At 42.8% G+C, this 19264-nt stretch overlaps 1 protein-coding gene across 2 annotated transcripts in view; it reads right to left on the bottom strand.

The window, feature by feature from the left end:
* MERTK (MER proto-oncogene, tyrosine kinase) overlaps positions 1-19264 on the bottom strand; it is a 374986-nt gene that overhangs the window by 81500 nt on the left and 274222 nt on the right. For both annotated transcript variants that reach the window (XM_085612117.1, XM_085612118.1), the window contains exon 8: positions 11221-11372. In XM_085612117.1, the coding sequence (XP_085468243.1) occupies positions 11221-11372 (152 nt within the window). The remainder of the gene's footprint in view (positions 1-11220; positions 11373-19264) is intronic.

Here is a 19264-nt window from a genome sequence, read left to right as displayed (position 1 = left end):
TCCTGAGGGTCCCTGGGGGCCAACTAGCCCACCAGGTACCTTCGGTAAGCGCCACAGATCTGCGTTGCAGAGTGGTGTAAAAAGGGGGCATGGCCTTGGACCACCTCTCTGCAACGCAGCTCCCTGGCGCATACTGGAGGTACGTGGTGGGCTAGTTGCCCCCCAGGGACCCTCAGTATTCAAGGGGAATTAATTCCTCAACTTACAACGCGCCAGAGGGCACGTTTGCAGAGTGCTGCAGGGAGGGGGCGGGGCCTCCAGCGTGATGCCGGCTTTTTAAGTTTTAATAGAAGGTGGGCTGTGTGGCCCCCCTTCTTTTACTATTTTTTGGGCCCTGGGAACTCCATCCCCAGGGCCTGACCCCCATTTAAAAAAAATTAAAATGTAAAAAATGGGAAGGGGGCTGCGTGGCCCCACTCCTGAGGCCAATTTAGGGCCTGGGTACCCCATCCCCTGGGGCCCCCTCCTAAGGCCACTTCTGGCCCCGGGGGATGGGGTCGGCCCTCAGCGTTGGGGACTATGGGGGAAGCGCCAATGCCCCCACAGTCCCTGCCAACTCCCCGTGTCCTGCGGGAGCCGGCATTGCTTTTCCACAAGGGGAGCTGCTGACATGCAGCTCCCCTTGTGGAAAAGCAATCCTGCTTTGCTTCGTTGAAGTGAGTGCAGGTTTCCCTGCTCTTACTTCAACGAAGCAAAGCAGAGTTTGCAAACAGCAGTGTCCCGGGGGTGGGCACCCCGGGACACTGCAGGAGCTGGCCCTGGGGGGGGTGGTGGTCCCCAGGGCCATCGTGGGCTCCAGGAGGGGGGCCGCACGCCCCACTCCCTTTATTTTAAAAGCCCCGGGGAGGTGGTGGTCCCCGGGGCTTGTGGGGGGCTCTAGCCCCCCCACACATATTTTATTTACAAACTGAGCCCCAGGCAAGTGGTGGTCCCCGAGGTTGCGGGGGGGGCCACATGCCCCCTGCAGTCGTTTCTAAAAGCCCCGGGGAAGTGGCAGTCCCCGGGGCAGCGTTGGGGGATTGGGAACCCCATGCATTTTTTTCACAGCCCCGGGAAGGTGGCGGTCCCCGAGGCTGAGGGGCCCCCACTAATTAATTGGCAGTGCCCACCTGGCTCACCCGGGGGCTTTTTGAAAACGAAGCTGGGAAGCCCGTGCTTCATTTTAAAAAAATATTTTCGGTGGGATTTGCAACCCCATCGTGATTTCCGCCTAAATTATTTTAAAAAAATGCTACTTTTGGCCTAGGGGGTCCTTATGGGACTCCCTGAGCAGGCCTAGGGGGTCAGGGTGTTTCTACCCTGCCACCTTTTATTGCTTTTTAACCTCTTTTTTCTGTTTTCTTGTGACTCGGTTCTACCGAGACACAAGATGGCTGCCAACACTTCCTGGTTTGGAGTGTTGGCAGACAATTAGAATGAAGCTTGTGGTCCGAAGGTTTCGCGAACCCACCGCGCCCACATATATCGATATTTTTTCTTTTTCTAATTTCTCAAAAACTACTGAACGGATCTACACCATTTAACAAAACGGGATCTTTGTGAACCAAGACCTACCTTTTTGCCAAATTTGGTGTAATTCCGTTCAGCAGTTCGGGCTGTAGCTTTGTCTAAAGTTTGCTATGGAAAATTACATGGAGAAAATGTGTTTTGGGACCCCCCTTTTTTCTCGGCCCCCGCTTGACGAATCTCCCCGAAACTCTCAAGACAGCAGCTGACCGGAGCGCCTCACTAGTTTTGAACATTTTGTGAAGAATCATCAACCGGCGCCAAAGTTATTGGGAAAAGAAAAAACACTATTTGAATAGAAACGAGGTCCTAACTATAACTACCTACTGGCGACCGTCAGTAGGTAATATATATATATATAAACACTTTTTTTTTAACTAAGATCTGGTCCTGGGGTCAGCCCCATGGCACATGGGCGAATGCCTGGAAGTTATGCCCAATGGGCAACCCCGCTGCACACAGCCTTGTGCACTGGGATTGGCTGCCTGCAGAGTGTAATTCGCAGGGCATTGACAAGGTCTAGAACCCACAGACAACTGCTGGTTCATATGGTCTAAGCCATAGATACTCTCAAACGCTTTCCGAGGAGCCGCAAAGTGTGGTCTGTGGTGAGCCCGAGGGCCGCATTGATTGTAGCAGGATAGAAGTGGGGCCTTGTGGGTTTTTAAATGTTGCAGGATACTTCAGCAGAATCTTACTTAAGTTCAGTTAGCTTTTAAATAAAAGTGTCCCCGTTTATTTAACATATTGCTGAATGTTAAGCAGCACAGTGTTGCTGTTAAACCTAGGGCAGCATGTGAAGGTCAGGAGGACCGCAGGCAGCCCCCGGGCTGTACGTTGAGTACCACTGGTCTAAGCTAATCACACTACAGGTTTAACACTCCATAGATAATTGAGCATAAGAAATTACCTGAGGCCAGGCACTGCAGCCAACCTATAATTAGATGCTTGTTTCCAGTCCAGGGAGGACCTGGCCTGGCAGCTCGGGCTGGACTGTTCCCATTGGGCACAGGGTCAAGACTGATTTGCATATGTCTGGGTTCAAACTAGAATGGCATGGGGACCAAAAAACCGATGGATTTAGGCCCAGATCTCTGTACTGGGGTGAATGTATGACATTGTTCTGCATTCTATCCATCAACTGTTCTTTTTGCATTTGTCACCCCGAGTGGGACGGGTATGCCCAGACATGGGTCCCGTGCTCTCCATGCCACTGGAAGTCAAGCTATCCTGGCTGATGAGGGTTGAAAACCCGAAACCGGTCCAAGGATGCTTCTTTCCAGTCCAGGGAGGACCTGGCCTGGCAGTTCGGGCTGGACTGTTCCCATTGGGCACAGGGTCAAGACTGATTTGCCTATGTTCGGGTTCCAACTGGAATGGCAATGTGGAGCAAAAAAACGATGGATTTAGGTCCAGATCTCTGTACTGGGGTGAATGTATGACATTGTTCAGCATTCTGTCGATCAACTGTTCTTTTTGCATTAACCAATAATAATGAATATGGGCAGAGGCCACAAGCAGGAGAAAAGGACAACCCATGGAGGCGTGGAATTGGGGTATGGCCAGTCCCTGCAACTAACCCCGTGGTGCACTACTAAACACCATGCGCTGCAGGTGTTGGCCATGCATGAATGAGTAGGGTGCAGAAGTTGGCTGGAAGTCAAGCCCTGGGGCAAGTGGCCATGTCGTTGGCCAATCCAACTGCACACTGTGGAAGGCTTAACAAGTGGTGGTTACCTATTTGCACAGTGTAGGGTGCAGGGCTTAAACACCAGGCCTTCTGGCTTTTTGACGGGCTCAGCAGGGGCTGGCCGACAATGGAATATTGTAGGTAGAGCTAGGACAGAGACCAAGTCTTCTGGCCAACCACCACTGTGCACGGCCAAAGGCTATGCGCTGTGGATGTTGGCTATCCCCAGAGTGTTGGGGGCAGGGCCTGCATTGAGACCTCACCCTGTTCCTAACCTCCAGCGAAGGAAGGACACCCCCAGAGTTATCTGTTATATCTTGTCTATGATTAAGAAACACACTGAAAAACAATGATTAAAGAGAATTTATCATTCCTGTTATTATTATAAAACCTCAATTTATGGTTAACAAACTGAGAACTTCACTGAAAACACAGTCAAAGTGCAGTTATGGTTTCAAATTAAAACAAAAAAAGCACTGAAATTCATAAGTTATGATTTGCAGCTTAATCAATAATTCACACAAAAGCCACACATTTGCTTGTTACATCCTATTTATTACCATCGATGAGTGTGTAGAGGGGCCATGACCCACGAGAGGTGAAGTCTTGAGTGAGTCATAATGCTCACCCACTCCCTCTACAACAGTAACAAATAGCATTTTATACTTTTCACATCAACATATATAGCTATTGTCATGGTAATTTCTAATTTTTGTGTGCATTTGTTTCAACAAAAGATAGCCAAAACCAACATGCATTGGGTTCACTTCACATGCAATGGGTGTTGGACTTGGCCCTTCTTGCAGGGTCATCCCTGAAATTTTTGCCTTCCTCCAGTATTTTTTCTGACCTGTTTTTGTTGGTTTTACGACTCTAGGCACTTTATCACTGCTGATCAGTGCTAAAGTGCATATGCTCTCCCTATTGTAAAGTGATGTATGAATTAGTGACTCCATGATTGGCTTATTTGGTTTACCTGTCAGGCACTAGTAGAGTGCACTGCGTGTGCCCAGGGCTTGTAAATCAAATGCTGCTGGTGGGCTTGCAGCACGGATTGTACCACCCACCGGAGCAGCTTGTAAAGTGTGTCTCAGACCTGTCATTGCAGAGCCTGTGTGCAGTCTGGTACTGCTATGTTGGCCTTCCTCCAGTATTTTTTCTGACCTGTTTTTGTTGGTTTTACGACTCTAGGCACTTTATCACTGCTGATCAGTGCTAAAGTGCATATGCTCTCCCTATTGTAAAGTGATGTATGAATTAGTGACTCCATGATTGGCTTATTTGGTTTACCTGTCAGGCACTAGTAGAGTGCACTGCGTGTGCACAGGGCTTGTAAATCAAATGCTGCTGGTGGGCTTGCAGCACGGATTGTACCACCCACCGGAGCAGCTTGTAAAGTGTGTCTCAGACCTGTCATTGCAGAGCCTGTGTGCAGTCTGGTACTGCTATGTTGACCTGGCAAGTGCACCCACTTGCCAGTACCTAAACTTTCCCTTTTCTACATGTTAACCACCCCTAAGGTAGGCCCAAGGGCAGGGTACATTGTATATAAAAGATAGGACATGCCCTCGTGTGTGGCATGTCCTGATTGGGAATTACAGCCATTTTTGTTTTTCACTATTGCAAGGCTTCCTTTTCCTCATAGGCCAGAATGGGCAGTTTGATTAGAACATCTTATAATCCTAACTGACCCAGCGAACATGGTAGAAATTCGAGTTCAGTATGCCTGAACTCAGGCTAATAAAATACATCTTTTAGTGAAGTTGCTTTGAACATTCTGTGTTTGAAAATACCACTTTTAGAAAGTAGGTATTTTCTTACCTAACCATCCAGCCAGCCTCTGCTAGCTTGTGTATTGTGTGTCTGGTTTTGTGAGTGACAGGAGCTGGGGGATTCCAGGAGACAGGGTGAGTCAGCACAGGGCTGAATAGATCTATCTTCTTGTAGAGTGGTGGGAGGAGTCAGCACCTGGGACTGCATAGCGCTGTGCCTATCTTCCACAATGCTGGGTCCACCTCCTGTGGTGCGTCTGATGCCCCTGGCCCACACTGTCAAAGGAAACAAGGAGTCCTGTAAACAAAGTGCTACAGGACTGCACAGAACCGGTTTGGACTAGGTACAGGCCCCTCTGCCTTCAGGGGACAAAGGATTTAGGAGTATAATTATGGGGATCCAGACCCCAAGACTTTAGATCACTTCTGGGAATCAAGACGAACCTTTGCTGAGGAGAAGAACCAGGAAGCTGAAGGAGGAGACTACCCCTGTGCTGTGTGTTTGGGGGTTGGCCTGCAGTGTTTGCTTCATTGCCAAAGAAAGGAGAAGAGGACTGAGTGTGCTTTTCATCAACTTGTAGAAGATCTCCAAGGGCTTGAACTTGAGCTTGCCTCCTGCCTGAAGTCTCAGGGATACAAGACTTCACCATCCAACTCCCCTGGAATTCCCTTGCTGGGAATTGAAGTGCCTACTGTTAGGCTGGGCCTTCTGAGACACTGAGTGTCGCTGGGAGCTGGAAGCGCGACTTAACGACGAGAAGATTGCCGCCGCTGCAGCAGTTGCCGTCGTATCGCCAAGGAAGCGCGCTGCCGCTGTTGCCATCGTATCACCGAAGCGGGGCGCATCCCCGGAGAAGCGTGCCGCCACCGCAGAGTTCGCCGTCGCATCACTATAGAAGCGCGTCGCAGGGCCTGTTGTGGCTCCAATGATCATCAAGTCACTGCACGGCCATCAGGCATGCACGCATCGCCTCAACGTTGTCGCATTGTGAGCAAGACACTATTTTGTTGCATCGCACCGGAGAGAAGTATCGCATCGAGGTGCCATCGTATCGCATCATACCGGAGAGCAGTAAGAAACCGGCGCATCACCTCCCCACACAGTAAGTAAGCGAGTATCAACCCCCCTGCGCAGCAGTAAGGAACTGACGCATCTACTCCCCTGAGTGTAAGGAACCGACGCATCACCTTCCCTGCGACCCTTTTGATTGCTTTGCATTACGCATTCAAGGTACTTTGAGAGTAAAGTGTTGCATTTACAATCTTAAGAGAACTGAGCTATTTCCTACTATTTTAAAGTCTATTTTTGAGTACCGTATTGTGGATTTTTGTGTTTTGGTCTTGTGTTAAGTCTATATAAAAATACTTACTTTTATAATACAACCTGTGCGGTGTCCATCTGTAGTGTTGTCACTGTATTAATGTATGTGTTCACAAATGCTTTACACACCACCTCTGAGATAAGCCTGCCTGCTCGTGCCAAGCTACCAAGGGGGTGAGCAGGGGTTATTTTAGGAGTGTAGCCCCTTCCCCTGACTAGACGCAAGGGTCCCTATTTGGCCTCTGCCAACTAGAGACCCCCAAATCTAACAATGTGTAAGGCAATAAACAATGTTCTGCGAATGTCAAATTTGTGCTGTGGCTAATAAAAACATCTCTTGAGAGAGAGAGAGAGAGAGAGAGAGAGAGAGAGAGAGAGAGAGAGAGAGAGAGAGAGAGAGAGAATGAATGCATAGAGGGTAACTGTGTGATATGGGTTACGGTGACATTTACAAATAAAAATAAACTGAACCTCGACATGGTATTATAGGACCATATTGCACTGTTACCCGATATATTTTTTATATATATTACATGATATATTAATTAATTGGTGTTCTTTACAGAGAATCAGAGCATTTAAGCATCATCTGTTTACTATTCATTGTTTGCCTGTGAAGATATGTCTCTAAATATTTTGAGAAATTTGTGTTTTTTTTGGAAATAAATGTAGGAATATCTAAAATGTGTTGCATGCAATAATAAGTATTGTTAGAAATCACATTTTAAATGCAAAGTGCATTATAAGTAAATTAAAACCATACAATCTAAAATGTGCTTTTCGTTTGTTGTACACTGACATGATAAGAGTATGTTTCGTGGGATATATAAAGAAAGAAAATAAAGTGCAACGTAGGACAGTGTAAATGTGTGCTGACAGAGTTCTGTGTTTACAATGTTTACTTTTAAACACAGGGGAGGATTCATTGGTAGATGGTTGGTCCTGCAGAGAAGAGCTTGTCAGGTGTGCTTATTAATGTGCTAAGAGCAGCACTGCCATTGTGAAAGCATTTGTTTTACTAGCACTGAAAGAAAGGGGAAATGCTGTGTTTATTACTTTAGGGAAGCTAATTGTCCTGCAAGTGAATTCGACACTCTAAATTACGTGAAATTATTTTTTTACATCAAGCTTTGAATAATAAAGGAATAACCATCATATATATATTTTTATAATAGTTGAGCGAAGGGCAAATATCTTTTTGTTGGAGAATCTAAACATAATATATAGGATAAATAAGGACAGTATTGTTCTTCATTGTTGGTTCTTCTGAATAAGGTGTACATTAGTGATCATCATTACAGAAAAAGATATAGAAAAAGATATTTTAAGGCAAATTTTAGGATGATATTTATATATTTATAATGTTTTAGGATCGATTTTAGAAATTGGTAAAGGAAGGTATATCTTATGCTTCCACTTATTTTTGAACAATTTGTGGTAGGGTCTACCTAATATATTTAAAAATTTATTTATTGTCATTCTGAGCCTATTTGCACTTTAAAAATACTCTTGCTGTTTGCACATCATTCCGACCCACAATGAGAGCTGATATTATGCTATAAATGGGTTTGGAAAGTCCTTAAGATCTGAATTGGTCACCCACTGACAACCTGTAATTTTATATGTTTATCACATTGGTATAGGGTCATTTGCACTTTATTTTATTTTATTTGGATAAGCACCTCTGTCAAATGTTAATTCTGGACACAATGAAACATGAAACAAATTCAAGCATTTATGCCAATACCAGTACCTCAGGACATATAGGAAAATTGTATCCTTGTATGTCAGTATTTTTGAGGAATATGTAAAGAAGGTCAAATTGTAATGTTTACATTTATGTAATTATTGCACCGTTTACAGTACCTCTTCGCTACATTGCAATGTTTCTTCTATGTCCATTAATGTAGCCACTTGCACTTGCACTTTAAATAGTGCGGTTACTAGCTAATGAGTTGTCATGTGATCAAGGGCGGGATCGCCCGAAACGCGTAATGGCGGAATTGGCTAAATAAAATTCAGCACAAGAATTGCTGGGTCTGCGCTCGTTTGTTTCAACCAAAAAGAAAGTGAAGGCGAGTTGCTGCACATATATAGATATATAGATATATATATTCAGAGCTCGTACTTCACAGAAAATAGTTCTAACTGTGAATTATTTCCCAGGATATTTAATATCCTCACAAGAGTAGAGCCACATCTAATAAACTGTAAAGCACAGCCACGGGCACATTCTCCAAGACTACCCTAAAATGACACCACAGTCGGTTAACCACCTCTTTGTGGTTATTGAGATTCCAAAAGAGTTGTGACTTACTGCTCACAGTTTTATTTTCAAAGACAATGCTGTGTTAACATTTTCAATCCACTGGTCACAAGATGTTCACACTGCTTTCCTGGTTTCTCTAAATTTGGGCAACATGTGGATCTCCGCATCAACTGTAAAGAGGAACAGAAAGCAACCCAAGAACCTAAGTTCTGCAAACTGATGAAGTGACCAATGGGCAAAATGGCATAAGCATCCACAAGTTGAATGCAGCAGAAAATCCTATGCTAAGAGTCTGGCGCCAGAGTTTTAATCTCTTCCCTTTTTTTGAGTCTGTCGTTTCTTTGTGTGTCTATACTGAGTAGTAAGCAAAAAGTCCTGGAGCTTTTCATATGACTAAGACTCGCAGTTGAGTATGTCAGCAACTCCTTTGCAAATATCAAATTTGTTTAAAAGTGAACATTTTAACAAGTGCTTTAGTCAGAAGGAAACAGCTATCGGAACTCAACATAGCGGGCACAGCATTTTAAGTCATAGCTCTTAATAAAGATTCAGAGGAAATGGACAGCACAGCTTTTAGCAGTCATTTACATTCATCCGGATGTTAAGATATTCCTAAGTAGTTTCTGTTCAGAGCACTAACTAGAAATGTAGTAGATGTATCTTGCTTTGGTGCCAATACTATGAGTAATTTGAAGAATATGGCACAGTCTCAAAATCAGTGTATGGGATGCATTTTACAATTTTAATCGAGGTTGCCTTTTCTACAGTGTTTAAATCCTTCAAAGGAGAAAAGAACAGGTGAACGCTCATGTCGACAAGCCATGGTGGCGCTAAAGGGTTTGGAGAAACAATGAGTAGTCACTCACTCTGAATCAGACCTGTTTCTGGCCAAAAGTTGGTTTGGAGGAAGTGCGCTCTAGAGAGGGAATCGGCATGTGGTCTGATCATGAGCAATCTGTGTAAGTTGGTGTACCTCACACACATCGAAGGCAATGTGAGCTTCTGGCGCACTGACTGCAAGCAACACTCACACCCTCTCACATTATCTGATTGATCGGTGCTGAAACCAGTCGATCCACCCCTAGTCTATAATTATGTGAACTTTACATTAAATGTCTTCCTAAATTACTTCTTGGCCTCCATTACCTGAGGTTTGACAAGCACTTTTTCTTGATAACAATGTATTGGTACATTGCACAATATACTGACTAGACAATAACTGAACTTATTTATCTCTTTATAGAAAGGGATATCCATGCTGCAGAACAACTTAGCAATCATTTTAGTTCATGGAGGATCTCATATTATAAGTGGAACTTCCTGTCTATTTATTTATAACTTACTTGCCCCAGATTTCAAGTGGCTGCTCAAACATTTAGGGTAAAATGGACCATTCGATCATCTCTGTCTTTAAATGTCTGTATGCCATAACATTCAATCCAATGGTACGCTACAATTGTCCTTCGAAATGTCCACATTTGTTTAAATATGTCTTCTAAATGGCTTCAGCAACATCAGTGAGTTCAAATGAGAACACATTTGAGTATCACACCCCTTTACATTATACTGACCTAAAGGGGTTAGCGTAGCCTTAGCCCTAGGGAATTAGCCTTGGCAAACAGAAGCTGTAGACTTTTACGAGATGGCGGTGGGAAGAGCGAGATGAATTGAAATGTTTTTCAAACCCATTTACTAACCCCCCCTTAAGAAAGTTAAAAAGGTATCTGGGAAGGTCTTGCAGACAAAAGCTTTCATTCATTTACTTCATATAAATGTTTCTAGAGTTGCTCTTTTTATGGAGAAGAAGCTAGAAAAAATACCAGACCAACAGATTAAAATGGTGCTTGTATCTTGCACGTGTCAACATGCTAACTCCAGAGAGAAGCGACATTTGGCACAGATACCGATGCACCAGCAAGAAAAAATGTGCTGTCTTGGATAAGAATAACGTTCACACTGTGCGCAATGTATGCATGAAGAGAGACAGCCTGGAGTAATTATCCCTCATGCAGACATATTCATCTAATTTTATCAGGAGTGTGTGCCTGAGCCTTGCAATGTGTTTGTGTTTTAACTATAACACCATTGCTGTAGCAGAAACACACTAAAGTGACCAAACAAGCAATGCTGTTATACAAATAGATGTGTAATTCAATTACATCACACTAAATCAACAATGATAATTTCACCCTACAGTAATATCAGAGCCACTGCATCACCTATTCCTCCATCACCAAGTTAAGTATATTACTACTATTCTCACCTCCCCATGTACTTATTTTGCTGCAATGTAGTGGTTAGGTTGATGTAGTGGATGCCATTTATACAGGGATTACAGAATTCCATGTATTATATTGTTATAATATTTTCTAAGCATGAAAATAAAATAAATGGGCTTTCAGTTTGTCATGCCGATAGGATGTGAAAATGTGAAAGTGTAGTGTCAAATAGGAAAATAATAAAAGCATAGTCAGACTGACAGATCATGCATTTTGTACAAATGGTTCTTTAAGAAAAGGAAGCAACTGAGAGTTACAAAATAGAGTGTAAACTTTATAGCTAGATCGTTGCTTGTAGGGTACATTACGTGTTGAGATGAAATTGCTCAACTCAAAATATAAAAAATCAGATGAAAAGAGAACACAATGCTTTTTGTACTCACCGAAACGCCAGAGCTTTCCCATTGGATCCGCAGCCAATAGCCCATAAGCACACCATTCCACTCCCTGAAGGGAGGAGGTGCCCAGTGTACCTCCAGTATTGACCGAGACTCGTTTAGTAACACTGTGACATTAAGCGGCGCAGCACCTGGAGCTGGGGAGCAAAGTTGTGAAGTTAGAAAACAACTTAGGCTAGCAACAGGTTTCAAGTTATAGCATATTCTAGAGGACATGTACTCGTTAACCAGACTTTCCTATAGCACAGTTGCAAAAGAAATAGGTGGCTCCCTTGTGTGCTGTTAATTGGTAGATCATGCTACAGTAACACTAAGATGTTGAATTTGGACACAAAAAGCAGTTTTAGATTCAAGGATAGGTTCTCAGTTTCAGTGCCTACATATGACACCCTCCACTTGTCTATTATATTAGCCTAGTTGATCTATTATATTAGCCTAGTTGAAACTTTTAAAACACTTTAACAACATACATAAGCAGGCAGATGATTGAACAGCACCGTCAAGAGGTAGGAATATATCAGCTATCCTGAATCTTAAGAAAAGTAAATGAATCAAGTGCCTCAGACCACAAGAGCCTGGCCTAAATGAGATCCTTGAATGGTACACAGTGATCGTGATGTAGAATAAACACTCAGACCTCTTGAAATGTCTGGTGTGGGTATCTGGTAGAGCACTGAAATGTTGATATATCCTCATCTTACCTTTACTGCAAAGTACAGTACTGTATAAGGTTTTTATATGATTTTTTTATTTATGACATGATCTAACACAAGAACAAAGACATTGCTATGAGCACTTTGAATGTCTGGATATAGAAGGCCCTAGTTGGTTTCCAATAAGGAGTTTAGAATATAACATTATAACTGGTATGATATAGCCCTAAGCCGAATGACTATAATCCAGTTAGGACATACTGCATGGAAGTGTTCTAATTGAAAAGGAAGGAACAGAAAGACAAACATTAGAATGTTGGGTGGTACAGATGGTCTATACCAACATTATTGGCCTTCTGCAACTCCACTGTCATCAGTGGAGCTGTCAACATTCCAATGTTTCTACCATACCATTATAGACACTCCAGAAAGCTATCCCAGTAAGGCACTCTCTTTGAGTTACAGGCTCAAGCCAGGAGAAGAAGGCTGCAATGCTTTTAGAAAACTGAAGGTAAAATGTTCGAAATTAAACAATGAAATAAATAAATTGTGTATCTTTGTTTATACTATAATGTGTTGCTCTGTTGTTATGTATGACTCTGTTCTATGAAAGATTCTGTGTCGCATCATTGTTAAAAGTAAAGCGCATACATACCTTTGGTGACCATGCGCTATAAAAATCTGTGAAATAAATTAAATAAAGCAAGGAGAAAAATAAAGATATGCATTGGAATGTTTGAGCAGAAGGCCTATACCAGATATGATTGGCCCTTTGTTGCGCCACTGTCTACAAAAGTGCTTCCACTATTCCAATATTTCTTATATACTTTTTTAGCAGACTGCAGATGGCCATACCATTAAGATACTCTCCTTGAGTTATAGTCCCAAGCTCAAGAAAGAAGGGCTCTAATCCTTTCAGAACACCGAGGGTCAAATTTTCTAATGTAGGAGAGAAAATGGGGATGCCAACTCTGGACCCACGAGGCAGAAAACGTATGTGGCCAGACTACATACAATGCACTGGTATCTGACTATTTGACAGGCAATGCTCCATTAACATCTGCACCAACCAAGGGGTGCATTGTGTAGTCTAAATTACATTTTTGCACTAGTCAGTTGGTGAAAATGTTGGTATAAACTTGCTTGCCAACAATTTAATTATCTTGGGCTCTTATAGCTGATAGACATCCACAACGTTCAACTGCATTTGCTTCCTCCTACAATGTAACCTTCTTTCATTCTGAACTGCGCACAGTCTCCTATGTGGATATGAGCAGTGCTCACTAGAGAAGAGAAATTTCAGTATTATGGGGAGTGAACATATTAAGGGAAAAAACATTCCCATAGAGTGAACAATGAAATTCCACACAAAGCCCTCTTTCAAGGAATTCACCCCAAGACCAAGACACAGGTACAAGGCCTTTGCATTGGGTCCTGGACATTCACAGGTTACTGGTGAGTGTAATGGCATTTACCACTGGTGTCTACTGGCATCAATACTGGGGCACTACAAGTTGAAAAAGTAGGAGACTCTTTTTACGCACTTGACTCTCTCAGTTTGGATAGGGTTGAGCAATCAAGGATTACTCCAGCAGGTGTGTGTTGGGGATAGTGTAGAAATGCATATTTAGTGTCACACCATATATAACACTTTTATTAATGATAATAGTTGGAGACAATTTTCGGGGTAAATGCTTCCTAGACGATTTAGTTCTCTTTTACATATTATTTCACTTAACAAGAAACTCCATAGATATTCTAGAAACCTTTGTCGTCTACTGTTCCAAACAACGTATAGATCGCTGGACCAGTTGGCCTTCCCACTGAATTTTAGAGTGAATATATAGATCTGCTTGTCCGAAATCCGTGGTCCATGTATACGGAGGCCCTGCAAATAGGAACGCACCATTCCTATGTAACAGAGCATTTTATAACCACCTCACTGAAATTGGGTAATAGGCTAGAACACTGTTCATTTTAACAGCCGCAACTATTTCTTATAAAAGAAACACCAAAATTCTTGTTAAAAAGAAATTCAACAGGCTAATGCCATGGATACCTTATAAGGTCCTACTAAATCAAGTGGGTTATACACCTGAGTGGACTGCAGTACATAACCTCCACACATCACCTCGATATTGCATTATATTGACACATATCTATCATCGGGGGCACCTTTTCTAGGCGCTGAAAAGGAATTTGAGTCACCGGATGACTATACATATATGAGATGCTGCGTAGCTGCGGAGTGGGATCTTTGTACAACTGACCTAACTCTCATACTCAATTCCTACTATTCAGATTTACATGAATGTCCTCTTGTTGAAACCACTACTATTGGCTGGGGGACGTTAGCAGGGATAGCACTGTACCCAATTGACCAATACTTCTTGTTTTGGTGATGGAACTCCATGAAGTCCACTTGCACTGAGGCATTTAGCATAGAGGCCACTTATCACATCACTCCATGTGGATTACATAACATTATATATCCACAGAACCCAGAGGGTAAAATCTGGCCAATAATCCAAGAGGAGATGACATTTGGAAGATTCTCCAGGATACATATTAACTGGGTTAAACCCCAATATACCCTCTTACTGCACCCACTGTGAAAGTGGATGATGGTTTCCCAATGCAGTAGGGAGCTGTCTTAATAAAAATACTTCAGGAATTCAATTGGTGGGGCAGGACAAGATGCTCCACATGGATTGTGACAGGGCACTAAGTGTATTTGCAGTACAGACAGCTAGATAGATGGATTACTCTACCCATATCTATGATAGGCTGCATCGTCAATACAATTTTTTTTAGTTTTGCAACAATTCCTTTAGCTGTTCTTGAATCTTCAGAGCCCTTCAACACTGTTAATATTTATATGGCTGGGGTTTCAGTGGGTTGTTCTTACTGGATGAACGGAAGAGGGCAGACAGCAGTACCTGACTTAGAACAAAACTATTTTTCAGGACAGTTCCGATCTTTCTGGGTTTGTCCACCTCTTTATTTTAAACATTTGAAGATAAATCAATGATACTTCGATATGGGCCCCATGCATATGATTTTAAGCACGCAACCACAAAAAACAGTCTGAAATACATACAGGCCACTTTATTTGACTCACTGGCAAATCTGGTGAGTTCTAGCAGCCAGTCTCCCTTTTGCTCCCACTGGCGTGAATATGAATCTACCACCTACCCAGGAACCTAAGTCCAAATTGTTCTCTGACTGAAACAAACATGAGGCTACCTGGATATTTATTTCAATGTACAGAGTTTTTATCAGTTAAATCTTTCAATGACAGGGAAGGTGACAAACTAATGGCTTTATTATTATACTTTAGACTAAGACAGTTAGACCCAAATAAAAATAATTTCCTTTCCCTCCACCAGAAGACAAATTTCTTCCTAAATTCATAATTTGAAATATTAATATACTAATTTTATCCTACATCTATGCAGAAGCCAATTAGTGCCAAGAAGCTCCAGCAGCCAAAAAAGCATGGGAAGAATACTTTGGTTCAGAATTGTCAAAAGAATGTTGGGGGCCAGTCAACAGGAGCCCCATTAAACAGTATAAGTAAACTGATCCATTTTAAATGTGTGCACCCCCAAATTGATGACTGAATGCGATCTGGAGGTGGATGAAGCTTACAGACAATGCTTGGTGAGCAGATTAAATTTATTCCAGTTTGGCTCTAGCTATGCTGGTATGATGGAGGTCTGAGATGTTTGCATCTCTACCAGAAAGGACAACCAGCAGCATCACTATTCACCCTCCCCACCTTAAAGTGTGGTCAGAATACATAGCTGATGTTCCAAAACCCTACAAAAGAATTTTGTGTTTGACAGCACTATTGGTGAAATTGAGGGTGGCCATGGATTGGATGGGTAGGATGACTCCGGGTGTGAAGAACTGATATGCCATCTAGCACATTGTTACAAGAAGGCTGTTTGGTACTCTGAAGGAGTACGCCCAGTTGATAGGATGTGGGCTTTCTGGGACCAGCTCCAACATTATTCGCTATTCAAGAAGGGTACAAGGCTAGTTGGACTATGGCACTCATTACAATTGGCACAGGAAATGAGCCTGGCGTTTCCCACCCACATCCAGAGTTACTGATACCAGGGGCACCAGTAATTCTGGGAATGGAAAATCCAGCTCATTATGAATTGGACCCTGAGGATTCCCAATTAAATTAGGAATTACTGGGAGAATCAGTAATTCAGGATACCATTCCCCTAGCAGTTTCTATTTTGGGCTGCAGTTTTAACCCGGAACTCTTTGCTGCTGTAAACTCTCAGTGAAAGCAAAAACGTGTTATTCTAATGAGACGGTTAATTGCTGTTACCAGACTCATCTAAGTAGAGAGGCTACATCTTTTTTACCTTTTTTGTTGAGCCTCTTACAATTCTTATTCACATAGGCATCCAATACCACATTGAATGGGAAAGGGGGCACATATTTACCCTGGGTCTATACCTTTGAAAACCCTGGTTTTTCTTTATGCAATAAAACAAGTAAAAAACACACAGTGATTCCTATAGCTAATGCTCTCCTATGGACAGAGGAAACCCCATAACCTGTTGTACCCAAACATTTGCCTTTGGATGTTTGTAGGTGAGTGAAGGCACCATCCTTCTACCCATGGCCCAAAGTACATCACAGCAAAGCATAAAAAAATGCCCGTTCTTGATAAAGACAATCTATTATATGCTTTCCCTGTACAGAAGTGTTTTGTGTTATAAACCACGCCACTTTTTTCATTAAAAGAACCATGCAATCTATGTTGAAACACAAATATGTATTTGTTTTCAGTTGGACATTTAGAAGCACATTTGTTTATGGCTTAAATTCTTGAAAGTTGGACACTTCCTTTATTTCCTTCTTTCCTTGTGTCTTTCTTTATCTTAGTCGCTCTCTATATCTCTCTCTCTCTCTCTCTCTCTCTCTCTCTTTGGCAACTTCTATTCTTTGTTTATTTCCTCCTTACCATCTTTCTTTTTCCTGCTTTCTCTTCTTTTCCCTTCTTTCTTCATTTCTGTTGCTCTTTTTTATTTCTTTATTCCTCACAATCTCTCTTTCCCTCTCTGCTTCTTTTCTCTCCTTTTTATCCTCTTTCTTCTGTTGTTTTTCCTTACTGAATAAGTGTCCATTGATTGTATATACATATGACATTTTTACAACCATGTTTATTATATGGTTCTACACCTAGGCCAAAATATGAGTTGAAGGAATCTTTTTAGGCACACATGTGTACATTACAATAAATGTGTGCTTTGTTGAAAAAGTGGACAGCCTGATCATTAGCATGAATCAACAGGGTTTGTAGCATGAAGCTACGTCACCAGTACAATGCAAGGAGTTAGATAAATCATACATAAAAGGCAAAGCGGGGCAGCTCTTCTTTGAGGGATCAACTAGTGGTGATCAGTAGCGGCTCCTCCGATAAGGCAGAGGAGCTTGGCCCCACTGCTCTTTGAGCAGTGCAAAAAAAGAAAAAGAAAATGATAATAACAAGACGTTATTATAATTTTATTTTTCTGTGCGGGACTCGGAGCAAGGTTGGGGTGGGGCGGGGCTGAGCTGCCAGAGCTAAGTGAGGAGTAGTTTGCACCCCCTAAATGCGCATGATTGGCCAGCCAAACCGTAATGCGTACTTAGCAAGTTCTCCATCTGTATGTGTTGCATACCCCGGTGAAGAACATGCCCAGGCAGTGCCTGAGCAGCCAAATAGGCTGCTAGGACCAATAACGACGCTGCTGATGCAGCGTAATGATTAGCTTGGAAAACCTGGGAGCCAGGCTGCTTCCGGTGCTGCATGAGGATGGAGGAGAGGCATACGTCCGTGGAAAAGGTATGTTTCTTTTATGTTTTAACCTCCCCACCCCTATTCCGAGGCAGCCGCCACTGGTGGTGATAAAAAGACATCTAGCCCAATAAGCAAATCTGTGGGTGAGCCCATAGGGATTTGATTTATTGCCCATACAAGAAGTTTAGAACAGCATAAACACTAGAAAATCCTAGACACCATTCTTACACATCAGAGAAAGATTAGGGCTTATGAATCTTTTGTGAATTAAGGGCCAAAAAGGGCAGGTAGTGATATAAAATGCTGTTTAATGCAGATTTTCAGTCACAATGTTTCTTTGATAGATAGCTGTTCTGCTTATTCACTTCTGTAATAATAACCATTTAGTCAAGAACTAGGCATGATAAGGGCAAAATACCCTAGTTCCTGGGTCTGAATGGAACTTTTACAGAGGAGAGCAGGTAAGCAATTTCCTTACAGAGATGGAGGTAAACTAATTCCAGTGCTCCTGACTAAAATACTTGCAGCCACTACCATCAGCCACCACATAACCTGAGTTGAGATGATAGTAGCGACTCACACTCATAATGGGGGTACACATTGGCTTCCTGGGATTCGAGATCGTAGCTCAAATGTTGACCAAAACATAAAACATAGCAAGCATATCCAGTTGGATAGGCAGTGGCGGCCGCTAGGTGGGAAAATCAGCGAGGTAGGTGAGAATAAAATAATAAAATGTACCTGCAGTCTGACGTCCGCCGCCTCGCTGCCTCTTCAGACGATGTTCACACAGGCTCCCAGAGTTCCCTGCACCAATCCAGATGCTATTCTCATGCTGGTATTACCCAGCATGAGAGAAGTGTAGGGATTGGGTGGATTGGGCTGGTTCCACGCACCAGTAAGGACTGGCAGGCTGTGCTCCTGAGCCTGCCGATATCACCAAGCAATAGTTTGGAGATATCCAAGTGCGCACATCCGTTCGGCAGTCCTAAGACGGCTGGCCACACTTACATGTGCACTGGCAGTGCCCTGAGCCCAGTACTCCTCCTTCTCCTGATGTCCCCACCCTCAAGACTTATTTTACATGCATCTGCTGGTTCCAGCAGTAGGGAGACGCTCCTCCACCGTAACGGAGGAGCTGCCCCTGTGGTTAGGATAATTTAAAACGCACAGGGGAAAAACACTGGGTTGTCAGGAACACATAATATGGCGGGGCACCACAAAGTTACAAATCTGTGCAGGGGACTTTTGTTCTAAGTCCAAACTCAAGGTGCGGTTATGCAAATATTCACCAAAAAGTGCAAAGGTAATGTGGCTCACATGCTCATTGTCAGTCAAGTCTTAAATCGCACTGCGTTAGATAAGTCTGCCATTTCTTGGTCTGTGCTCATATGTTCTGAAAGCTAACCATGTGAATACTACAGTGTAAATCATGTGACTTTTCATGCTGTTACCGCATAAGTCTGGACAATGAATACAAAGTGCGAAAAATGGACTCTGTGTCGCTGAATTAATGTGTTCTAGGTCTAAAGAACTTCAAGTATTTTAATAAGCTTACACTCTGAGC

The sequence above is a fragment of the Triturus cristatus genome, chromosome 6, assembly GCF_964204655.1.
Source record: "Triturus cristatus chromosome 6, aTriCri1.1, whole genome shotgun sequence".
Taxonomy (NCBI): domain Eukaryota; kingdom Metazoa; phylum Chordata; class Amphibia; order Caudata; family Salamandridae; genus Triturus; species Triturus cristatus.
This window is presented reverse-complemented; position numbering and strand designations above follow the sequence as displayed.